General features: G+C 30.0%; 1 protein-coding gene across 2 annotated transcripts; it reads left to right on the forward strand.

The window, feature by feature from the left end:
- The first annotated feature begins 653 nt into the window (after positions 1-653).
- Positions 654-24,057, forward strand: LOC136271392 (uncharacterized). 2 transcript variants are annotated; one of them, XM_066071325.1, is made up of 8 exons: positions 654-781; positions 1,797-1,871; positions 6,291-6,365; positions 11,503-11,601; positions 11,767-11,811; positions 20,885-21,014; positions 21,731-21,818; positions 23,427-24,057. In XM_066071325.1, exons 1-7 carry the CDS (start codon positions 752-754, stop codon positions 21,781-21,783), a joined length of 507 nt encoding a protein of 168 aa, XP_065927397.1. In that variant the 5' UTR covers positions 654-751; the 3' UTR covers positions 21,784-21,818; positions 23,427-24,057. The 2 variants fall into 2 exon arrangements, with proteins under 2 accessions (XP_065927397.1, XP_065927398.1); XM_066071326.1 differs by having other exon boundaries at positions 11,776-11,811.

Raw genomic sequence — 24,057 nt, forward strand, 5'->3', positions numbered from 1 at the left:
ACATGAGGCGAATGTAACAGTTTTAACGATTAAGAATCAACATAATATTAATAACCATGCATACTATACCACCAATATTAGCTTTGCAGTTTCCGAGAGGTAGATTTTAAAAAAAAGTTTTATATTTCTATGTTAAAGTTGAATATAAGATGAGACCCAGTATTGTTTGTTTTCACATTTTAAATAAACACTATTATATGAGTAAGTTTGTATAATAATATCAATGCAAATTGTTGCCCCTAAAAGAATATTTATGTATTTGTAACAGTTATCTGCGCAACAAATATTTGACTTTTAATCAATTTAATATTTTTGTTCTTTTAACTCAATCAAATTTATGTTTATTCATCGTATTTATGTTTACCACATGTTCAATGTGGAAAAGTCAATGTTAAACAAAATTGAGCCTTTGTTTATCAACGTCTAAACAAATTTCAACTAATGTTCAATGTTCAAACAACGATGTATGCATGCTGAGATTGCATTTATTGCAGCTTAATTTACCAAAAATTGTTATTTTTGATTGTAAAGTGCCTCTTTCATGATTAATAATGGGTTTCATATTTCATTTTGTCCTTATATATTTTCAATATATATTTTTTTTTATTTTTTCATATGTAACAAATTTCAATATTTTAAAAAAATCTGAATAGGTGAATGATAAATAACTTTGAATTTGGCCTATAACAATTGCTAGCAAAAATAAACTAATTTAGTGGGATTTTTTTTATTATAAAAGACTGCCGGGGACATGAAAAACCTCAACGATTTGGAAATGGAGGTAAATAAATTTGTGTTTGTTATTATACTTCTGCTAAAAATGTTTTAGTGAAAAACAAACATTTGAAAAAAAAAAGTTTAAACTTCCTCTGGTTTGCTATATATATAATATATCAACAATTGTAAAATAGCTATCAAATTCAGTATAAAGCTTTGAAGTCCATCGACTGAAATAAAAGGAAAGGTTTTAAATTCAGGGAAATTGAGTATTAATGCTTTATTAATACAAGGAGTCAACATATCATTTGACTAACTGAATGTATTTATTCAGTGCATCTACATGTGCTTAAATGAGTCAGCTGACAATAACTGGTTATCCTAGTTCTAAAAATACAACCTGTTGAAAATTTTACGGCCAATCTTCTTGTCACCTTGAGATAACACTATTTGCAAAGATATTTGGTTTAGACATTATGTAAATCAATAACATACCTTTCATATAGAGGTTTTGTGAAAAAATACACAATGGTTCCGGTAAAAACTATTAGTCGGACTGCTACTGACAATGTTTTGGTCCCTTTTTAAACCAATGAAAATATAGTGATATTACTTTAAATTGTCCAACAACTAATAATTTAATTCTGTTTGTTACGCACTTTCTGATTGGCTAAACAAATCATTTTATATCGCATTAAGAATGTTGCCTACGTCATAATAAGACAAACGTCAAAAAAGTATCAACCCGCCTTACGTTACGTTTGAATTTTGCACAATTTTATGTCAGTTTAAATATCAAATGACTGTTTTTATATACAATTAATAGCAAAAAATTATAATTATAAGGAAATAATTCAAAATCTATTAGTTTTATACGATATAAAATGGTGTGGAACAGTTTACGTTTTTTTATAAACCGTTTCGCGGTTTATAAAGCGTAAACTGCCCCAAACCATTTTATATCGTATAAAACTAATAAATATTGAATTCATTCCTGAAATAGTGTAATATTTCTATGATTGTTAGCAAAGGAAAACTGAAACATGTATATCGTTTTGTTTTTTGCTTTTTTATTTAAGACTGCTAAACTAAATGATGCTATTGACACCATACTGAAAACAGATCAGGTTCCGGAGGCAAAGACTTTGATACAGGTTAGTAAAAGTGTTTTATAAAATTCAATGACGTTGAAAAACAATGCAGGAACACATTGACTAAATCGCTAACTGAACATCTGTTCTTAATATCTAAATTAAAAAAAATATTTAAAACTAAAATTTCAACAAAATTTTAAACTCGCAAAATATCATAAAAAATTCCAAATTAAGAAATGAATTAACAAGAAATGTAAAATGAGATAATCAAAAACTACTTTTTGAACATTACAACTTAGGATGCATCAACTGACAAGTAATCTTTCATATACAGTCCTAAGAACGATATACTTCCTTATTTTGCGTTCGCTCATCGTTCACCGTTTGCTTACCGTTTGTTCATTGTTCTCAGTCTTGCACTCTCCGCTCCGTTCCGTCTGCAGTCACCGTTCACAAAGTATGAAGCGTTTGCTGACATTGCGTTCGTTTGCCGCTTAGGTTTTTTCATCTCCATTGTCATTCGGACCTCCAAAGTGTTAAGATCATGATAGAAAAATTAAAAATTAAAATGAAGAAAATACAGGGATTCATATAATAAAGCTGGATTTGTTCATGTTTATCAAAACATTAATATTATCGGCAGTAGGTTAATACATTTATTATGAATTGACTAGTTAAACTTCTTTATTGAGAAACATCGTCACCTTTGGTTCAATATGTCTGTAAAGATGTTGTTTTTAAAAAAAACAATCTAACCACTTATAACTGCGAAGTTAGCAGTCAAGTGATAGTATGAATGATTATATGCTATTCCATTGCATTGCATTCCCGCATACATGTACTTGTTCTAAACAGATTCATAAATTGTTTTCCTTCAGTATTAGCTCAATTAAACATAGCTTAATGAACAAAATGTATGATTCAAATAGGCAGATTTTTTTAATCAACAAATATCAAACGATCAACCTTAGCCGTGGCATTTATAAATAAATTGCATTACCAATTTGAATGCATATTTTCGAGAAAAAAAAGGCTAAAATAGTGGAGGAATTGCAAGTGAAGTTACTTTGTTATCGATTAATTTTAGAACAGTACGACTGATCACGGAAAGATCAGCCCGACATCTTATATCAAACGGTAAACAGTGAGCAAATATTAAATATACATTTAATCACATACTTAATATCAATTCTATATGAAAGCCTGTTATGTAAATTAGAAATAAATGTAATACATAAAAAAACAAGTTCAATTACATAGAGATGTACAAGTTCCAATGAAAATTTACTAAAATTATTTTTAGTATAAAATATTTTTATTTCAAAGCATGAACATAATTTAATGAATTCAATTTAAGTTCTTGCACAAGTCTGTAAATAAAAAACAAATAATACTAAAAATATTATTCTGTATACAGCCTAAGGATAACATCAGAATTATTCCAAACAGATCATTCATCTTGCGTTAACATAGTGTTCACTGTTCACTTTGCGCTCGCGTTTGCGCTCCATTTGAGTTCTGCGTGCGCTCACCGTTTTTTTTTCACCAACCACTCACCAACTTCCTTCCAGCGTTTATACACTGTTAAATCACCTTCCGCTCTCCGTTCGTGTGGGAAAGTAAAAAGTTTCATGGACTATGGGCATCAACAAATATAACAACATTGGAAATCGAATGATGATGAAAAGCAACAAAATAGATTTTGTTTCGCTGACCTTTTTTAAGGTGAAGACGTAGAGAGGCTGTAAGATGCAAATCACACGATAATTTTATGATCCTAGGCTCTCTATAATGAAAGCGGTAGTATTAGTTATCAATAATCATAATAAACTTACAATAGACTTTTATAATATACACTGTAGTTTCCTTAAAAACTGTGATACTTATTTGAAAATATATTTTCTTGTTTGAACTTTGAACACCTACTGAGACCAAGCATTTACAGTTTGAACAATTATTAAATAAATCAACATTATTTTAGTGTTCTTCCATACTAATACCACATATATTAGTTTTGCAGCTTTTGAAAGGTAGACTTTAACATCATTCAAACAGGTTTGGGATGATGGTAATTTGTAATGGTAATTGACAGTCACTAATTACAAATGTTGATGCAATTGTAAGTAATATTTAAATGGTCAAATTACTTTCAATTACACACTGGTGTATGTTGAGCAATAAAGCTGTTCACTAGCCTTTGCCCCTGTATAATAACAGGAGTCATTTCAGACGAATAATTTTGATGATTATTTTCATTTTTTCTCAAAAAATTAAAATATCCTCCCTATTGAAGTAATTTGTTTTTAACAACCATTGATTCATAGATAAAAAAAAATTTGCTTCTTTTAACAAACTAAATCAATGTTATTAACGTTGATTAAACTATTAAGTGATGAATATAATTTGACAGCGAAACTATATAAAGCTATGGCTTTTATTGGGGTTTAATTCTTTGTTGTCAAATATCTGCATGCTCATTAGATGTGTTTCCTTTCCTCACTGTTGCAACCACCATTGAAATAAAACCACTATTGAAATAAATCATTTCAATAGTGGCTCGGAATGCATTTCATTAGAAAAATCACTTTGCAACCACTATTGAAATAAAACCACTATTAAAATAAATTATTTCAATACTTATGTTATGTCTGTTTGTAACACTTTTTTTCTGCTAGGGGAGTTTCTTAAGATAAGAAGTATGTCTTATGAGAAGATGAATTCCTTTTTGATTATGATGTTCTTTGATTTACCTCTTTATGGTCATGTTTCCCATACCACCTGTCATCTGGAACCGAATGTGTTATGCAAAGTCGGAAAATATGCATTAGAATAACATCCTACCACTATTAAAATATTTTATTTCAATTATGGTTGTAATGAACCGCATCCTTAACCACAATTGAAATAAATTATTTCAAAAGTGGTTGTAATGAAATGTATACCTAACCACTATTGAAATAATTTATTTCAATAGTGGTTATAATGAAACGCATACCCAACCACTATTGAAATAATTTATTTCATTCAATATTGATCTTAATGAAATGCATACCTAACCATTATTGAAATTATTTATCTTGATAGTGATATTCATTATTACATAAATCTATAATGATATATAAGCTATAAATTATTTTTTTAATATGCAGGGGTTTTGAATAGAAGTTCTGGCAATTTAAAACGTTGTCTTCTGGTACAAATAATTTACAATTTCCATAAAACATGAAATATCAATAGAAAGAGAAAGGTAAATAAAAATATGAAAACGAGTCTATATGTTAATCTGCGAGGATTGCTTATTTCTGCACAACAGTGAAAATCCTAAAATAATTACATTAACATCACAGTCTTGATTACTATTACCATAAAATATGCAAGTCTTTAGTACGTAAATTGTGTATTTGAATTGTTTGTTAAAAAAATGCATATGCATTGTTGCAACCACTATTGAAGAAAAACCACTATTGAAATAAATTATTTCAATAGTGGTTGGGAATGCATTTCATTAGCAAAATCACTTTGCAACCACTATTGAAATAAAACCACTATTATGTATATATGCATGTTTATCTGCGAGAATTGGTTATTTACTACTACACAGCAGTGAAAATTGTACCATAATTGTGTATTTGATGTTTTTCGTTAGATTTCTTGCATTTCAAAATAGTTTGTTAACATGATATACAACTTCTTTCTTTCCAAATGTGTTACATAATAGTGATTACATAGTTATGATTATAAGTAATTCATTCCTATCTACAATTAAAAAAAATACATTAAATAGTAGTTGAACTTGAATGGTGTCTGTAAAGTAGTTCTTATCATGAAATTCATCCCCAACCTCTATTAAATCATTACTTCAATAGTATTTGTATTACAATAGCGGTTGAAAAGTGATTTTTTCTAATGAAATACGTCCCCAAACACTATTGAAATAATTTATTTCAATAGTGGTTTTATTTCATTTGTGGTTTTATTTCAATAGTAGTAGCAACACCCCACCCACTTGATAATCAAGCACATAACAAAAGTTGTGAAATGTGTTTTTAGAACAAGTGTAGTCTGGGTTTTCCTAATGTGTTTATAATAAAAAAAATCTTTAGTTCACATTGAATGCAAAATAGAAAACTTCCAGTTTCTGTGTTGCAAATAAACAGTTATTTCAGTAGATCTTCAGGTGCTTAATCCATTTGATGTGTTTAACCCTAAAAAGAGCAAGCTATTGATATTGTGTTATTGTTCTATGCAACTTCATGTTTCTTTTTTTTTTTACATTGTTCCTGTTTATTGTATAATAACGTTTTGGTTTTATCATTAAATCTATTTTATTTTTAAATTAATTCAATGTATGACCCTCTTTATTATTTAAGTACATACATTGTATTTCTTATAGTCGAACAACTAATAATTACTTATAATAATAATTGTTATGATTGTAAGCAAATAAAAACTGATACATGTATTTTTTTTTTATGAAAGAATGGAAGTCTAAAAGACTATATTGCGAAGAAACTGAGCCCCAAAGATGTTCCGGAGGCACTGTATGAGATAGAAGTGAGTCAATGAGTTACATACATTCAGTTGTAATATCTAAAAATTAACAACAAAAAGTGAAGGCTACATTTTAACATCTGTTTCTTTATCTTAATAAGATTTCAGTTTTAAAAACTATTCCATAATCATGTAAAACTTAAAACAAAATCAATGAACAATCTCAAATTAAAAAAAATGCATTGACACAAAATCTAAGATAAGATAAATGAATCCCACTTTCTTATATCTTTTCTTATATCTTTCTTATAACTTCATATCTTGATACTGGTACTGTACCAGTTATCGGCTAAGACCAGATAACGGCTAAACTGTGGGTTCGGACTTATAGATCGCAAATATCCGAGATTTTTTAATTCAGTCGTCTGTTTCGAAAAAAAGTAAGTTTGCTTGAAAACTTTCTTCAATATGTTTTAAACATGAGCTTTAAAAATCATTGTTTACCGCTGATTTACATCTTTGCACTTTCAGCTGTGGGGGAAGTGACGTAATAAGTTAAAAATAGAATATGACCTCTTTGTGATACGTATTTATATCCCTTCTTTGATTTGGCATATAATATCATTACATATAACATTTATAAACAAAAGGAACTCACTATATTCCGAGAGATTCATGGCGCATTTGAACGCCTGATTGTATAATTATGTATTGATTAGCGTAAGATTTTTTGTATTACCGTATGATAATAAACAAATAATTTTATGACTTCTGTTTATGTATAATAGCTATATATATAGGTTGACCCCGCAAGGGACATAATTCAATTTACACTTTGCAGAATATAAAATCAACATGTACAAGGATTTTACTATGTTATTATTACGAAGCCGATAACTTGTACAGTAAATCATAAAACCTCGGCTAAATGATGATGTAATCTAACCGATGGATAAATAAAGAGTTCACAATTTAAAGTATGAAAATTGAAAATGTTGATTTCAATATATCAAGAAATAAGGAAACACGAAAAGAAAACGTAAAATTATAGCCGATAACTGGTACAGTGCCAGTATGCATCAACTAACAAATAATCATTTTTGTAGGTTTAAACAAGTACATTCAACAAAACTTCTAACTGTTCACCCTTAGAAATAGAATAATTTAAAAAATAAGGTATAGAATAAAGTAAAATTTTCAACATTTCCTAACTGATATGTCTTTTCATCAATAGTACAGATAAAATAAGACATCAACGATTGAAATTACACAGGATGAATGACCATCTTTAAGTCCTCCTTAAAGATAGCTTAAGGGTGTTTAAAGGTAGCTTAAAGACGATCTTTAGGCCACCTTTAAGCTACCTTTAAGCTATAAGTATTGCTTAAAGGTGGCTTAAAGAAAGCGTAAAGATGGCTTAAAGGCAGCTTAAAGACTATCTTTAAGCCACCTTTAAGCCACCTTTAAGAACAACTTATAGGTCCTTAATGTCCAAACTTCTTTAAGCCACCTTTAAGCCACCTTTAAGCTACATTTAAGCCACCTTTAAGCCATTAAAAAAAATTAATTCAATATTGTGCTTAATTTCCAACAAAATGTATTAACTTTATGAAAGAAAAGGTATTAAAACGGTTTTTGTTCTAGAAAGAAAAATGAAAAAAAAAACAGAAAAAAACCGGCCACGGCGAGAATTGAACCCGGGACCCTTAGTTTACTAGCATCACCACACATCCTCTGCGCCACGGCAACTTACATATATATAAGCGTTTTTATATCCTATATCAGTGGATATTGAATCACTGTATTGAATGTGTTTACTTGAAAGGATTTTGACAAACCATTCAGTTTGTAACAATCAATTATATCTAATTTATAAATTACATGCATGCATGTATTTCGAATGAAATACGGAACTTGGTCTTCAGTGAACAAAAATATATTATACCTAAATGGAAACCGTTAGGTTCACTTAGGCTTTCTTAGTTAATAAATTTAAACCGAGTAGATATACGTGCATCTAATTTATAGCTATAAAAATGTAAGAAAGAAAATGAAATCATTTCTTTTATTAAATGCATTGATACTATTAGGGTATTTGTTCAATTTACCGCAATTTCCCGGTTTTCATGATCGCGGCGCCGTTCCAATATGTTTAAATATTTACATGTAATTGTATGTACATGATTTTTAAACTATCAATTCTATAACAAACAAAATTACCAATTACCGGTGACGTATTTACTGCATGTGGCAATTGCAAATGACTTGTACATACAATTGTATGATGTGCCAGGCCGGGTATATTTGACATATTTACCCTTATACATATATTTAAATAATCAACCCCTATTTATGATCACCGGTACATTAATTAATTAACCTCAAGATTTTACTCTTACATACATGTATCGTTAATTTGTAGACGTAACATCTTTGAAACTCAGAGCTAGGAAATAATACTTTGAAAATGAATTACAAATGTAAATTAACTTTTATTCACTAGACTTATCGTATACTCGTACATACTAAGATTCAACGCCTTTAGAAACCCTGACGTGCACCTGGGCACACGACACAACTGCTGTGTATATCTTGTATATTCTGTGTTAGTTCCAGGGGTTTTCTTAAGTTGGACAAACAATAGACTCTAATTAGATATACACAAACGAACAAAACTATGTCTAGACAAACAAAGCAGTAATTTCCTGCCCGATATAACAAAGGCAGTTGAGAGTCTTTTTATCTTTAACATGTATCTAGCAGATCTAGAGTTAGAAATAATGAAAATTGAAAAAAAATACAAACCTTAAACCGATTAACAAATTAAATCATGCATTTTTGGTTCATTATCTTTATTTTGTTTAATAACCGGATGAACTGAGAGAGAGAGAGAGAGAGAGAGATTTTTTTCACCGATTAATTTATAATAGGAAGCAAACATACTTTAATTAGTTTTATGCACATATTAAGATACAGAGACTGCGCTCATACCTACAATAATTTTGAAACCCCCCAAAAATTATAAAGAATTTTATAACGGCAATCTGTGTCCATCAGAGCGGTGCTGATGATAGCGATCTGTGTTTAATGGAGCGACGATAAAAACCGCCTGGAACACCCCCCCTTCTTTTGAAATTATATTATCACTCGGATGACCCCCTCCCATCTCTATAAAAGAGATTTTGCATTTAATATATGTTTTTATTGTTCAGCTTGATCAATATTGACTTAAAGGCCACTTAAAGACAGTGTAAAGGCAGTGTAAAGAGAGCGTAAATGCCACTTAAAGATGCTTAAAGGTGGCTTAAAGGTGGCTTAAAGGTAGCTTTAAGAAGTTTGGACATTAAGGACCTATAAGCACTTGCTTAAAGGTGACTAAAAGGCGGCTTAAAGGTTGTATAGCCTTTAAGCTCCTTTAAGTCACCTTTAAGCCACCTTTAAGGACTTTCTTAAAGATGGTTTTTCGCCCTGTGTTAGTTCCCCGTGATGATTCGTCAAAACAATAAATTGGTATTATTTTATGTGCGTGCTTAATATGATTGGCAATTTTTTGTGATTGAAATTAGTCTTTGGTAGTAGTTTAAAAAGAAAAACATACAATAATGCCAAAATTATCATTGAGAAAACAGCCGAGCCGTTTGAATTTTGGTGTCTGCATTGTTTAATTTGCTGTTTATTTTGTCGTCAACTTTGTTTTAAATATTAAGCAATTCGAAGAAAACACTTTTTTGATATGCTTTTTCTCTTTTATAAGTGTAATGTCATTTCCATCGGCAACTTAAACACAATCCGAAACCTCTGAGCAAAGTGTTTGTGCTACATGTATTTAGCAAAGGTCAAGGTTTCGGGTCGCAACCAGAGGTCAATGTCAGTGCATCGTTCTTAATTACTTGAAAGTTAAGTGGAAATCAATCACCTTGACGGCAAGACAAATAAATATGTGCTTATTTCATAGTAACACATTATAATAGGTGAAGAATTAAAACTTTGGTTCAGTGTATAACGATATTTGGAAACAAATCCTGATTGAAAACCAAAAAAAAAGTTTTGTGCTTACCTAATTTTAGGTGAAGATATAGTGGGACTGTAAGATGCAAAAAAAATATTTTTTTAGAGTTTGTTTTTCTATAATCAAAGTCTAAGAATTCATTACATATAATTATAATTTTCTAAGGGTAGGTCATTGTGACTTTCTTTTTAATTAGCATATTTCGACGTCTTTATATGCATAAACTAGTAGAGTTGTAGTGCTCCACCCAATAATAAAAAAACCCTGATATTCAATAACATGGTGACCCATGCTAAAATTCAAATAAACAACGCTCCAAAATTCATATATGTAAATTGATAAAACTATAAGACAATAAGATTTATATGGCATAAATGCTTTACGTATAAACAGAAATAAAATTAAGATAGAGGTAATTCGACTAACGTTTTTTGTCATTCCATGTGCTGGTGCTTAAATACATCAACTGACAATATTTGATTACCCCAGCTCTGAAATAGGCAAACTTGAGAAATATTTAATAGATGTCATTTCACGGCACTTTCCTTGTTAGATGTTTATTTAGATAACACTATTCGCAAAAATAGATTATTAAATAAATACCTTTTTTTTAACTACAACATATCCCACTTTCATGTTTAGGCTTGGGAAAAACACTTAACAGTAGTTCTTAAAAAAGATAAGTTTCCAGGAGGTAGGGGGGGGGGGTACTACTATCTTTGATTTTAATTTTTTTTTACATCTCGTTGTTTGACAAGGAAGTAAGTTCTGAAAGTTGTCTTCAAAGTATATATTCTATCCATTATATTTTGTGTTTGAAAGAGGGTTTTTTTTTAAATAATTCATTTATTTGAGAACGGAAGACCTTTCTGTTGCTATAGCAACAACAGTCTAGTTCAGATTCTTATCGGTCAATCAAGAATAATAAGCATTCTCTCCAACGAGAAAAATTCGAACAAACATACAAATAAAACACTTTCCTTTAATTTTCCCTTTAATGTATCCGCTTACAAAACAGGATTGCATAACTACCTTAATAAAATTTGAAAAAAAAACAACAAATGATGACTTGCATATATCTAAAGAATATTGTGATAACAAGTAAAATGTTTATACAAAACAAAACTGAATTTCAAATGAAAATTGAAAACTATTTACGATCAAATCATATTTTTTAATTGCAATCAATAGGTAGTGGAGTTCAGTTATGGAAGCGGCCGAGACAATCCAATGGAGAAAGTTAAATTCCATAAAAAAAAAGCATCTCAACAAAACACAAGCACAGACCAAGTACGTGTTTATCTTACATGTTTCCTTTTTTGTTGCCGTGTTATAAAACAGAACATGTACATAATGTATTGCAAATGAAATTAGATATTTTCGTTGAAATGTTTTTATTTCTTTATTTATTTTCATTATTATTATTATTATTATTATTTTTTTTTTTGCAAATAGTCAACACAGTACGAAAGTGTCAGTAGCAAAGACATGGATGAAAAGGTACATGTTTATCTTAATTATTTTTCTTTTATGACTAAAACCAAAATGCATTTAAAATCCAAATTGATTGCATATATCGTTGCTTCATATATAAATAACATTTTGTCCAAATACGCTATCTGATTAGTCACAAAAACTTAATTGTCAACGAATGTTAAAATAAATGTAAGAAATGGGTGTGATACAAGGATATACCAAACTGCATATGCTAATATTACGTATAAAGGCGTTACATGCCTTACTTTGGTTGTATCAAGAATTATATGAGGAAATTAAATGTATCGTTAAAATATATAGTCAAAACAAACCCACACCATTAAAAAAATAGTGGGAAGGAGGTCAGTGTGTAATAATGTGTTAGGCATTTAAGACACAGTTAATTAAAAAATAAGGATTCATTATTTGAGTATTATGAGGTGATCAAATAAGGTTGGGAGTGATCAAATCCAATAAAGTCCGAAGGCCTTTATGATTGATTTGATCACACCCAACCGTATTTGATCACCTCATAATATTCAAGGAATTATTCCTTATTACTTATATTTAGAAGAATTTCAACAATTGTACGATTAAATATTAAAATCATTGATGATATGTATTGGACTATACATTACAAAATTTATTTGTAGTAGTATTAAGGCAAAGACAATGAAAAAATGTAAATATTAGAACCCTTCTTCTTCAACTTTTAAATGCCTTTAAAAAAAATCATAAAAAGTTTTACTCACCCACTTATTTGTAAATAAATTATATTTTCATTTCAAAATAAATAACACACGCCGACATTACTGAAGGGGACTTGATTTTAATTCCATGCTTCACAAAAGATGGCAGAATTAAGCGTCGTCGAATTCTCAGTAAATATAGTTTTTTTCTGTATTGGAAATTCGTCGGCAACTAAGCAGACAAATGACATCAAATAATGTTTCAAGTGAAGCAATGGTCAGATTAGATATAGTGAAAAGGAAAATAAATTCTGTATAAGCCTGCATTATTTTTACTTTTTATCTGTTGCAGCTACAATGGCTAATTGTTCATTAGATACAAAATTGATTTTAAATAAAGTGTTTTGAATATCAAAAATATATAAGTAATGCAGTTTTAAGATTAAATGTCTTCAGTATTTAACTCGGATAATAAAACGTGGGGGGTAGTGATGTAGATTTTAGCAGGAGGGCTTCATATGTAAATTTCTGGCAAAGTATGACTAAATATTTTTTTTTATACTTTTTCAATATTGTTGCATCCTTTTCCAAAAAAAAGACAATTCCACTAATTACTTTTGATTTCTAAAAGTTAAACAGGGCCTTTAACATATTACCGATATATTACAAGTGAATATGTTATATAAATATTAAATTGCTGAAATATGAAAGTAGCTAGCAATGTAGAATAAAAAAAAACTATGCTGGTCATGTAAAAAGAGAGTGTGCGATGGCAGCTTCTTCCATAGCCCGAATAAAGCACCAAACAAAGTATTTCATTGTTTATATTTACATCTAACTTTGAATCATTTAAACAATTACATAATGTATCCATCAACAGTGAGTAAAAGGACGTAAATTATAACTATTGTAAATTAAAACATTACACAGAAAAAACAGTCAGTTTTCTAAATAATCATGTGAAGGTTGCAATGGGGACTATAGTCTCCTTGGCAGTCCAAGGTCAGTCCGTGCAAGTGTGTAGAGGTCGTGCTCTCAATTTAGCTTTAGTTTTAGAGCTAAAGATCGATCTAGAAATAATTCACCCAAAATAAGCAACAACAGTATTAAGAAGACCTCAATGAATAATTTATGAATCATAGCTACTCGAATATTGACATTTTAATGCTAATCAATGTACCTGTAACCCTTTCTGAAAATTAGGAATATATTATTACGCCGAAAGCTAGGTCGTGTATAGAATTTCGTATATTTCTGGCTAGTCATGCATGTATTAATTACAATCTTTTTTCGTAATAAATAGAGAGAAACATAATTAGTGGATGCTTATAAAAGTTTGATGATTATTGAATACTCATTTCTTAAAATTACATTTTCCCCATTTTCTCTGAAAAAAAAATCAGCACAGAAATTTGATTCCTGACAAACTTACCTTTATAAGAAATCTACATGTGTTTTTGTTGTGAATGATATTTAATAATACAATAATAATATTTTGTACCAAAGAATTAAATACTTAGATCTTGATCTTAAAAATAATGTAATAATCATGTATGCTAAGAATTAATTCCTTAATATAACCTGGAATTGTAATAATAAAATTATTAAAATTCAATTAATAAAATTAAAGTCACACGCCCTAATCCAAAGGAATATTTTTTCTTAAAGAATGAAAAATGGTAGGGTGATTAGCTTTTAAATATATGGTATAGTAAGTTTCTTCAAACCATGACCACAAGAGTTAAAATAGGATTAAAATGGGTTCCACAACAGAGTAAGAATAGGATTTTAAAAATGTAATGAAATAGATTTAATACATCCTTATTAGATTTTTTCCTGAGGAACAATCATTTAAATTTAGTTAACAAAAAGAAATGATGACGTTGATTATGCAAGCGATCCTAAAGTTATAAAAGAGACTTGAGGTTATGCATGAGAGTAAGAGAGAAAGGTTTAAAATGTTTGATGCCTTAGGAATATGTTATATTTAAACCATCCAATTTTTGCTATTAATTTTTTATGTATCTTTGGAGATGATACTATGATACAGACAAAGACCCCCATTATTTTCCCTCTTATTCCTTTGTAAAACAAAAAAGTAATATTAAAAAAATCACACTGACTCAAATCAATTTATATAAATTATACCTATAGAATGACACTTGTCCAACAACATTCCAAACTACAGGATAATAAACCGAGGGGGAACTAAGATATGACCCCTAAAAAACCTTTTTATACCAGCCTATAAACAATTACAAACTTCTTGTTCACTTCGGAATATTTATAAACATTGACCACTTTACACCCTTCCTATTGCGTCTTTAAAGATATATTTGTCCCTGTTTGTATTTTTTTTCAAACCTTCTTTTTCAATCCAATTTAGCAGTGGTGAGAATTTTTAAAAATACATACATTTTAAGAATGGAACTACTTAAAATAGTGGTATGTGACCATTAAGTAGTGCATATGTAAAAATGACGCGCGGATACAATCTTACTTACAATGTTACTGTCTCTTATACATAAGCAGATCTAGATACATGTATTTTGTCCAATAAAGGCGGGATTCTCGAGAAAGTTTTGTTAGGGGCTGGAGGCGGGGGTGGTGGGGGTGGTGGTGGTGGGGGGGTGTTTCGATGTCTATATTTTTTCAGTAACTTTACTATGTGAATTTAAAAAAAAAATACTCTGAATTTTACTTGGTAATGGGGCCCGAACACCCCTGACTCCTCTCTAGATCTGCGCACTATATGTAGTGGTGATTACTAGCATTTATATTTCTTCAAAAGAATGATATCCATAAACATATGTAAACGGATTTTATACGTTAAATAATTTTAAAAAATCAACTATTTTCTTGATATTTTTTTTAATGGAAGTGATCTAATTAGTGTTAATACATGTACCTTTGATTGCTTAATATTTAAATAATTGACGCATTATCGATGATTTTGTACACCGACAAAAAATAAATTTCGTTCCGGTTTGTGACCCTACCCTTGCAAAGAATAAAAATGAATAAAGTAGGCGGACTCTGGTAGAATAGATGATATCTAAATGAAAAACAGTTAAGCAGATCGGGAAAAAATCGTTTACATATCACGTGACATAATTCATCACCAATTTAGAAAGAAAGCTAAGCTAATAGAAACAACATCCGTTGAAATACAACGTATAAATCATGCTTACGTATAAATGAAGAATAATTGGAAATATAGTCACCTCTAACACGCTTACCGATATCGATGTCACGTGACACGCGTAGTACAGGCAAGTAACATTATGAATGGCTACATGTAATCGAATTCACACCAGGTGAACAACATCAGTTAATAACGGGGAAGGCAAACTGGCCTAGTGCATTTTTCAAAAAGCATCAAGGCTAAATGTGAAAAGCATTAAGCATTAAAGAAATCCTTAACCAGAAGACTGTTTATTGAAAAACTTTTGCTTCTGAAAACATGCAATTATCATATGTTTGATATTTATTGGAAAGATATATTTCAACGTTTGGAAAATTCATCACAATCTATATTCTCTCCTTAATGTCCCTGTTTCTTCTTCTTTTTTGTTCTGTATCTTTGAATTCTTTCTTTTCTTTTTTTTCTGAAAAGAAACCCTGTTTTCACACACACACACACACACACACACACACACACACACACACACACACACACACACACACACACACACACACACACACACACACACACACACACACACATATATATATATTTATATATATATTTATATATATATATATATATATATATATATATATATATATATATATATATATATATATATATATATATATATATATATGTTTATGTGCAATACTTATACTATGGTATGTGACTATGTGATAGTACAATAAAAAAATGATAACTTAGAAGCGATATAAACATTTTTAATGCATTAGAGAAGCAAAGTTAATAATCTTTACAATATTTGTTTAAAAAACTCATTGTCACACCCATTTATGACATTACTAGGGATTTTTAGGGACCAAAGTCCTTAAACTTTGACGCAATATATGTAGACATATTTTTTAAGCAATGTAGAAGAGAAAATGTTTGAATTGATGATTCTAATCGATTCCACTAATTATAACACCAAAACCCCTGAAATATTCAATCATTTGTATCTAAAGTTTTATCGGTAATTAATCGTATCGTTTTAAAAAATTGAACGGAAGACCTACTCGTTACTCGTATTTAGTTTTTTATATATATTTTTTTAATGGTTCAACAATTGGTATTCAATGTAATCAAACATAATAGGGGAATCATTCCTGTTGTTGTTTTTAGCTCACCTTAGCTGAAAGCTCAAGTGAGCTTTTCTGGTCACATTTTGTCCGTCGTCCGTCTGTCCGTCCGTCCGTCCGTCCGTCTGTCTGTCTGTCTGTCCGTCCGTCTGTAAAGTTTTCACATTTTAAACTTTTTCCCTAAAACCACTTCACCAATTTCAACCAAATTTGGCACAAAACATCCTGATTGTAAGGTAAAGATAAATCGCGGAAATGAAAGACCGATCTTTATTAAAATCAGAGAAAATGTAGAAAAAGTGGGTGCAATTTCAAAAATATTCTTCATAAGAACTACCGAGTCAAATTCAACGTAATTTAGCATAGATAATCCTTATGGTAAGGAAAATATAAATTGCAAATATTATGGGCTAATTCTGTTTCAAATCTGAGTAATTTACGAAAATAATTATAAGCAGAGATAATAGGGGTCATCAGTTTAACTTCGGGCTCGATATTTCATATATCGAAAACGAAAGTTCTGTTTGAGGTAGCCATGATGAACGCATGATAAACGAGTCAAACTGACAAAGATGAATTTGCTTGTTGTACAACAGTAGTATTACGCTTTTAGTTAAAGCTGAAAAAAAAAATTACAAAACTGAAAATACTGACATTTGACAATACTGACTCTATGAATACACTGATATAAAAAATAGACTGACTGAATTCTTTCAATGTAAATAAAGTAAAAAATAGAATTGATATTCGTGTAATAATGTTGTACACAATGTATAATGATATCAATAAGTATACATGTAAAATAATTCACAATATTTTTGTAAATTTACTCAATAAACTTGATACCTATAATTTCACGCACGGATGATTTTGGCGCCAATGAGTGAATAATTATTTGTTTACATTATAACATCATTATATCAATAAACACTGAGCATATGGTTTATATTATATAAATGATAAACAAATACAAGTACTTACACCGTATGGCTCTACCGAAGTTGCACGGCTCAGTGCAAAATTCTCTAATGACAAGAGAGTAGAAGAAAAGGGGAGTAACTCACTCCAAAATATTAATTTGTACGTAGAATATTCCTGAAAACACCACACTAACCGTATCTTAGAGTCAAGCTTCGAGTTACAAGCAAGATGCAGAAGTTTGCGCACAATGCTATGTTTGTACATAGAGCTGAGGGTATGCTTTAGTTAGTTTACATTTTAAATTCAGCTATGCTGAATAGGAAATACCAAGTTTAAAAATCTTAATCTGAATGTATTAAACTTATGTTAACAAAAACATGACTCAAACCAAGCTATGTATTTTGCTTATGATTCTGCGGTTGTCGCCAAAATTTTGGTCAATCAACAGAAAGGTCTTTCTAAAATGATAATACGCTGTATTGTAACTACTTTCTTCTTAAACGATGAATTGCATAAACTCTACACAAATTGTTGATAGTTTTTCGAAGTAAATAAAAACGACGTCCTTTAAACTGTTTCCATAGTTCTGACACGTTATCATTATGAGGATAAAAGCATTATATCGTTGTACTTAGAACATTATTGCAGCGGAAAATCATCTTTGTTTGTTTTTTAATAAAGATAAAAATAATGGGTGGTCCTTAGTACAATATAGTGACATGCATTGATTTGAATTATAGGACTTTAACATATCATGTTACAACATTTTTCAGTTAAGTTTATTTATCAGTCACAGTTATGAAACGCCATACGATCTGAATTCACACCAGGTAAACAACAATCGTTTATAATGGAGAAGACAAATTACATTTTTGAATGTTTTTAATTTGAGGAATTGAGGGCATTGAGGTACACTTTTCTTCTTTCACATATAGGATTTTTTTTAAATGAAATACAATAACTAGTAAGTAGTTCAGGGAGAAAATGTACCTATATTTACGCTCTCATTTATTTTGATCGCTTTATAAAGTGGTGGAGGGGGGGGGGGGGCTAAAATAAAGGGGACTTCACCGTGAACCTCTACTGAAAATTTAGTTATATATATTGCATAAAATCTTATTTTCGGTAAAAATGGTATTCCATAAAGGTAAATGTGTCAAAGATTAACGAACACGTATGTGTCAAAGATACGAACACGTATATAGCGAAATCTCTGATATAGCGAAGTTGTGTTCAGTGACCGGTAAAATGTTTATCAAATTTTTGCAATATTTTACGGTTTTAACGAATTCGGATATAACAAAGAATAAGGGACGTTATAAGCCGACAAATCAAGAAACTAACAAAGTATATAAGTAAGATATTAAACAATAAAATGCTTTCTATGGTGATTCACGCGGTAAATGAAGGTGGCGACATTGCAGAAAAAATTACATTACCTGCATTCTTTTTCTCTACATTGATCGCTAATTTATTTTCGAAAATGTTTAGATTTACATCTTTCTATCAACAAATTAATAAATTGGTTGAAAAAAGTCAGAAAAATTAACAAAATTATTGTAACGTACATCAGTACGTTAGGTATAAGAAACAGTCAAATCGTTTCCTATTGGAATTTGATTATGACATCACCATGATTATTTCGTGTAGTCCGGGATTTTTGTTAGGTTCTGAAGGTTTCGACCGATCGAAAAACTAGTAAGATCTGGATCGTTTATATTTCAGTTCTCTCAATTTCAACAGAGCTGTGAATGTACAATCCATTTTCGTTATAAAATAGAGGGATTCATACTTGGTGGATGTAAATAATATATTCATTTACCTCTACTGGCTTTCGAGTATTTTCCTGCAGTACGGATTCCCTAACTACATGTATGTCGGGTTAGTTAATACGAAATTCTTATTCTAAACAAAGGGAATGGAAAGTTTGGAAATAGATACTTATACCAAAAAAAAATTAAAAAAGAAATAAAAAAGAAATGTTTGGTTGTGTTAAAATCCAGTTAAGCCTGGCCGTCATGTTTATGACGCCGCGTTAAAGGCTTCGTAAAATGTCGACGTTTCGTTTTTAAAAGGCGTTGTGTTAAACGTAAAATGTATCATACTTACACTAAAGTTATATGAATAAATCATATACCACTGAGTTTTGTTTATTCTTGGATTTTGAAAATGGTAGGTATCATTAGATTTTAAAACACGGCATTTTTTGGCCAATAACGTGACTTGTTCTTTAGTGATATAGTGATATAGAGGGGAATAATGACGAATTTTACAGTTTTATAACGAATTTCTTTACTATTTAAAACGTTTGCACTTCCATTTAACATAATAGTTTGAATGAATTTATTTTTACATGAATTTTTCAATTTACATTCGATTATCAAAGGTATCAAAAGAATGTATTTTCATTCTAAGCCTCAATTAACAAAAAATGTAGTTTTGGGAAAGAAAACATGTCTATAGTGAATTCGATATTGTTATTATCACGAATTTGTTATACGAATTAACAAATTACGGATATAACGAAGTAAATTCATTGGTCCCGAGGACTTCGCTATTACCGATTTTTAATGTATATACAAAAATATATGTGTGAAATTCGGATAATCTTTTTTTTTGGTTAATCTACCGAGGGGCCATATGGCACAATATCTTCTGTATGCTCATATTAAGCCAGTGTTGCTCAGGTGAGCGATGTGGCCCATGGGCCTTTTGTTTTAACTATCGTACCGCGCAAACGTGCGGTATTATGATTGTCTGCACAGCCTTGCTGTGTTATAGGACCAACGACATCCAGAAAAAAAGCATTCAATGCTTATACTTATATTTTTGTATTAAATATGTATGCATCGTCGCTTTAAAGCCTTTATATACGCTCTAAGTTAGGGATATGAAAAATACATGGAACAGTTATATTAATGTTAGTTAGTTCGCTTCCGCGACTAAAAGATAGTGCAAGAAACTTTGTCGAGGAAATCTTTTTTTTTAACCAATAAATATGATTTAACGATTATATTTCATAAGTACATATCAAATTGGTTATGTAAGTTTGAACGTAATAAATATATGCAAAAAGCGTGATGAGGTTTATACTTGTGTTCATGCGCCATGACAAGGCTAAGTGTGTTAACAGGAAGTTGAACGTCGCAGATTTCCAATGCAAACATAAGGGGGGATATACACTTAAATTTGAATAAAACTGAATATATTTGTTGTAGAAATCCGACATGTTTCCTACTACATTTGAACAAATATACGTTCGACTATACTGGAAGGGTGATTGCGAAAACACAAAGCAACATCCAGAACGGAAGAAAAAATTGCGAGACGCATTTTTGGCTATTAAAGGTAAATTTATTATGCCATAGTTGGAATAAAGGGGAGGCTTTGTTTATAATGGTCTACAAAACAAAGACTTCATATTAACAATGTAAATGTATCTCACTTCATTCTCATCTATTGAGATTCAATTGTTGTATGAATGGTTTTAATTTTCCTAGGTAACTGTATTAGACATACGAAATGGGAAAATGAAATTTCAAAATCTTAAAATTGAGCGTAAATCATTTTCTTGACCCATTGCTTGGTTATATTCATATTTGATGAGGCTGGGTGGTCAACAAATTAACAATCAGATCGTCCCTAAATTTAAGATATAAAATGCTTAGTCATAAACTATCATTTAGTGAAGAAAATTTTCAAATAATTTAGATTTATAATTTTGATATATCTGTATACAGAACTTTTCTGTTTGGGAAAGTAATATAGTATTAAAATAGCCACGACCATCCAGCCATATTAAGAAATTGTCTATTTAGTTGTTAGATATACAATGTTATGACAGAAAAAAAGTTAAGGAAACTGAAATATAATTACATTATTAGTTTTTATTTAAAGTAAAAATACTTTAGCTATTGTACAGTACTTACGTATCTTGAATTTGAATGTCATTACCATATTAACATTTAATGTGACAGTCGTAATATACCGTTCACTATTTTGTTTAAATTGATAATTGTGTTACAATGTATATGGCAGAGCCATATTTTCTTTATATTATTTAGAATATAAGTGCAGTGAGGAAAGCAAATTTAAAGGAGAGCTTGTTGACATATAGAACGTCAGTTATAATGTTAGAAGAAAGAAAACAAGGTAAGTCCCACAAGCAGCGTTCATTATGAACCAGCATTTACTATTATTGTAAACCCGAAACCTGTAAAAGTTAATAGAACTTCCTTACCCTTAACCAATCTAGATTTTCAAGCATGCCATATTTTCAGTCATTCATATTGAATATATAATATTAGGAAATAAATGACTGTATATTTTTAACTTCACTATTCTACTATTTAATCCACCCCAAGAGTGGCATTTATTGAGCTTGACATTAAGGCCATTATAATAACTGATGTTAATAAATATCTTCTGAAGTACTTTATAATTTACCATGATAATGTCATTAGTGCACTGACACAAATTGATATGGCAAAAAACCAGTCATTGCCTAAAATATTTGAATTAAATTAAAATGTGCAAATTTATTCTTTCCGGTAAACGGCAAAGAAAATATTTGCAAAATATAAAATTGCGAATTGCTCAATTACTTTACTGAAAATGTATTAATTGCAAACAATACACATTCAAGAATCACTATTCATTAACTCCGATTTCGGTGAGCGGCACCTGAGACAACTTCGAATTGGGTACCAAATAATGTCAAATTGGCATATAAAGGTATGAACTAAACAGAAACAACAGGCGCAATCTTCTGAACCAAAGTTATCATATATGCCAGGACTATCACACGCCATTCCATTGTCCATCAATAACAAATGTTGCTAGATCTCCAAGTAGGCTACACTGTAACACATTGTCCCTGACAGAAATCTTGTTCCACACTCTAAAATGAACAATCTGATACGCAGTAAAATTCTTACATTAAATATAGGAAAGAGGGAAACATTTCATCTAACAATCTAACCTCTTTTATTGACTGCATAAAAATAACCCAATAAAACAAAGATATATTCGGTCAATGCCCAAATATATATCCCTGTGCATTTATTCGACTTTCAAACGCATTGTGACGTCATATTTTTTGTCCTTTATGCCATGATTTCATGGTGACAACTGCAGATATGCAGTGAAATATGTCGAAAATAGTCCGGTTGAGGCATAAATTGTGATATAATGTAAAAGAAAAAAACAAAATGCATGATAACTGCCTTGAAACTCGTGTATGAGCGATATTTGGGCAAGCCTCGTCCTATGTCAAGTTTTCTTACCGTCGCCCAGATTTAGCTTATAGTTCATAAAAGAAACCATGCATTTTATATTTCCAAGCAACTTATTCGTGGCGATATAATTTATCTTACTGATGAAAAAGAAGTAGATATACTTTAAACGCGAAACCTGAACATTCACACATTTCCGAAAAGAAATTTCCAGAAAAAAAATATTATGTTAATGCTAGAAAAAATATTTTCAAAATATGATATATATTGTTTTACAAATATAGGACACTTTTAAAACAGCATCTGATATACATGTATTTCGTGTTTGTACTATGCATTATGATGAAATTGAAAGACGAACAGTTAGGTTGTGTTGTTGATGCTTTTTTAATTTTGTATATATAATACATTGTTATTTTGAGGTGATTATCTGTAAAAGAAAAAATAATAATCTGTCATATCGGCATTAGTTGTCTAATACTTATACATTCAAGTAGGAGATTTAAGAATATCTTTAATATTATAGATGTATTTGGCGGTCTGGAGTCCTACACAGTGAAGAAAACCGTCTAAAGCATTACTAGAGCGACTTTCTGTATAGTCTTTGGAAACTTGTCAATATAAACATTGATGAACAATATCTTATAAAATTTTATAACTTTATATTGATTGTTTGTGTGAACATATATAATCCGTAAAGTGTCATTGAGATGATGCGGATTGCAGTAAATAACTTACCATTATGTGTTTATATTGCTGATAATATCTTTAATTGAAGATGTTGATACATTGTGTTACTTTAGACTTTTTCCTAACAGTTGCAAATAATGTATTTTTTTACTTTTGAGAAAAGATATGGGGTTCTTTATTTTTATTTTTGTATTTCTGTAACACAAACTTCAAACATTTTTTTAATGTATCCGGGGAAATTGGAATGAATTATGTATACGTTTTATGCTGTGTCATAAGCGGGCCTACTAAGTGATAACCTTTTTCAGACTTACAGTGTAACTATCGAGTGTGTTGTTTGATTTTACTTTTCTTTTATTATGGGAAACACGTTATATATTTTGTTTCAAATTTTAGATACAAGTAATAGTTTGCATTTATAGTTTCTGTATATCACGCTTATTAATGACAATAAAAATAGTTTATTT

The sequence above is a fragment of the Magallana gigas genome, chromosome 9 (assembly GCF_963853765.1).
Source record: "Magallana gigas chromosome 9, xbMagGiga1.1, whole genome shotgun sequence".
NCBI classification, from domain to species: domain Eukaryota; kingdom Metazoa; phylum Mollusca; class Bivalvia; order Ostreida; family Ostreidae; genus Magallana; species Magallana gigas.

Bases quoted from the DNA above. Each gene is read 5' to 3' on its own strand.
- LOC136271392 (XM_066071325.1), top strand. From the start codon at position 752: ATGAAAAACCTCAACGATTTGGAAATGGAG. The intron at 1,872-6,290 runs GTTAGTAAAAGT...TTTTTATGAAAG, and splicing joins AGGCAAAGACTTTGATACAG to AATGGAAGTCTAAAAGACTA. The intron at 6,366-11,502 runs GTGAGTCAATGA...TGCAATCAATAG, and splicing joins AGGCACTGTATGAGATAGAA to GTAGTGGAGTTCAGTTATGG.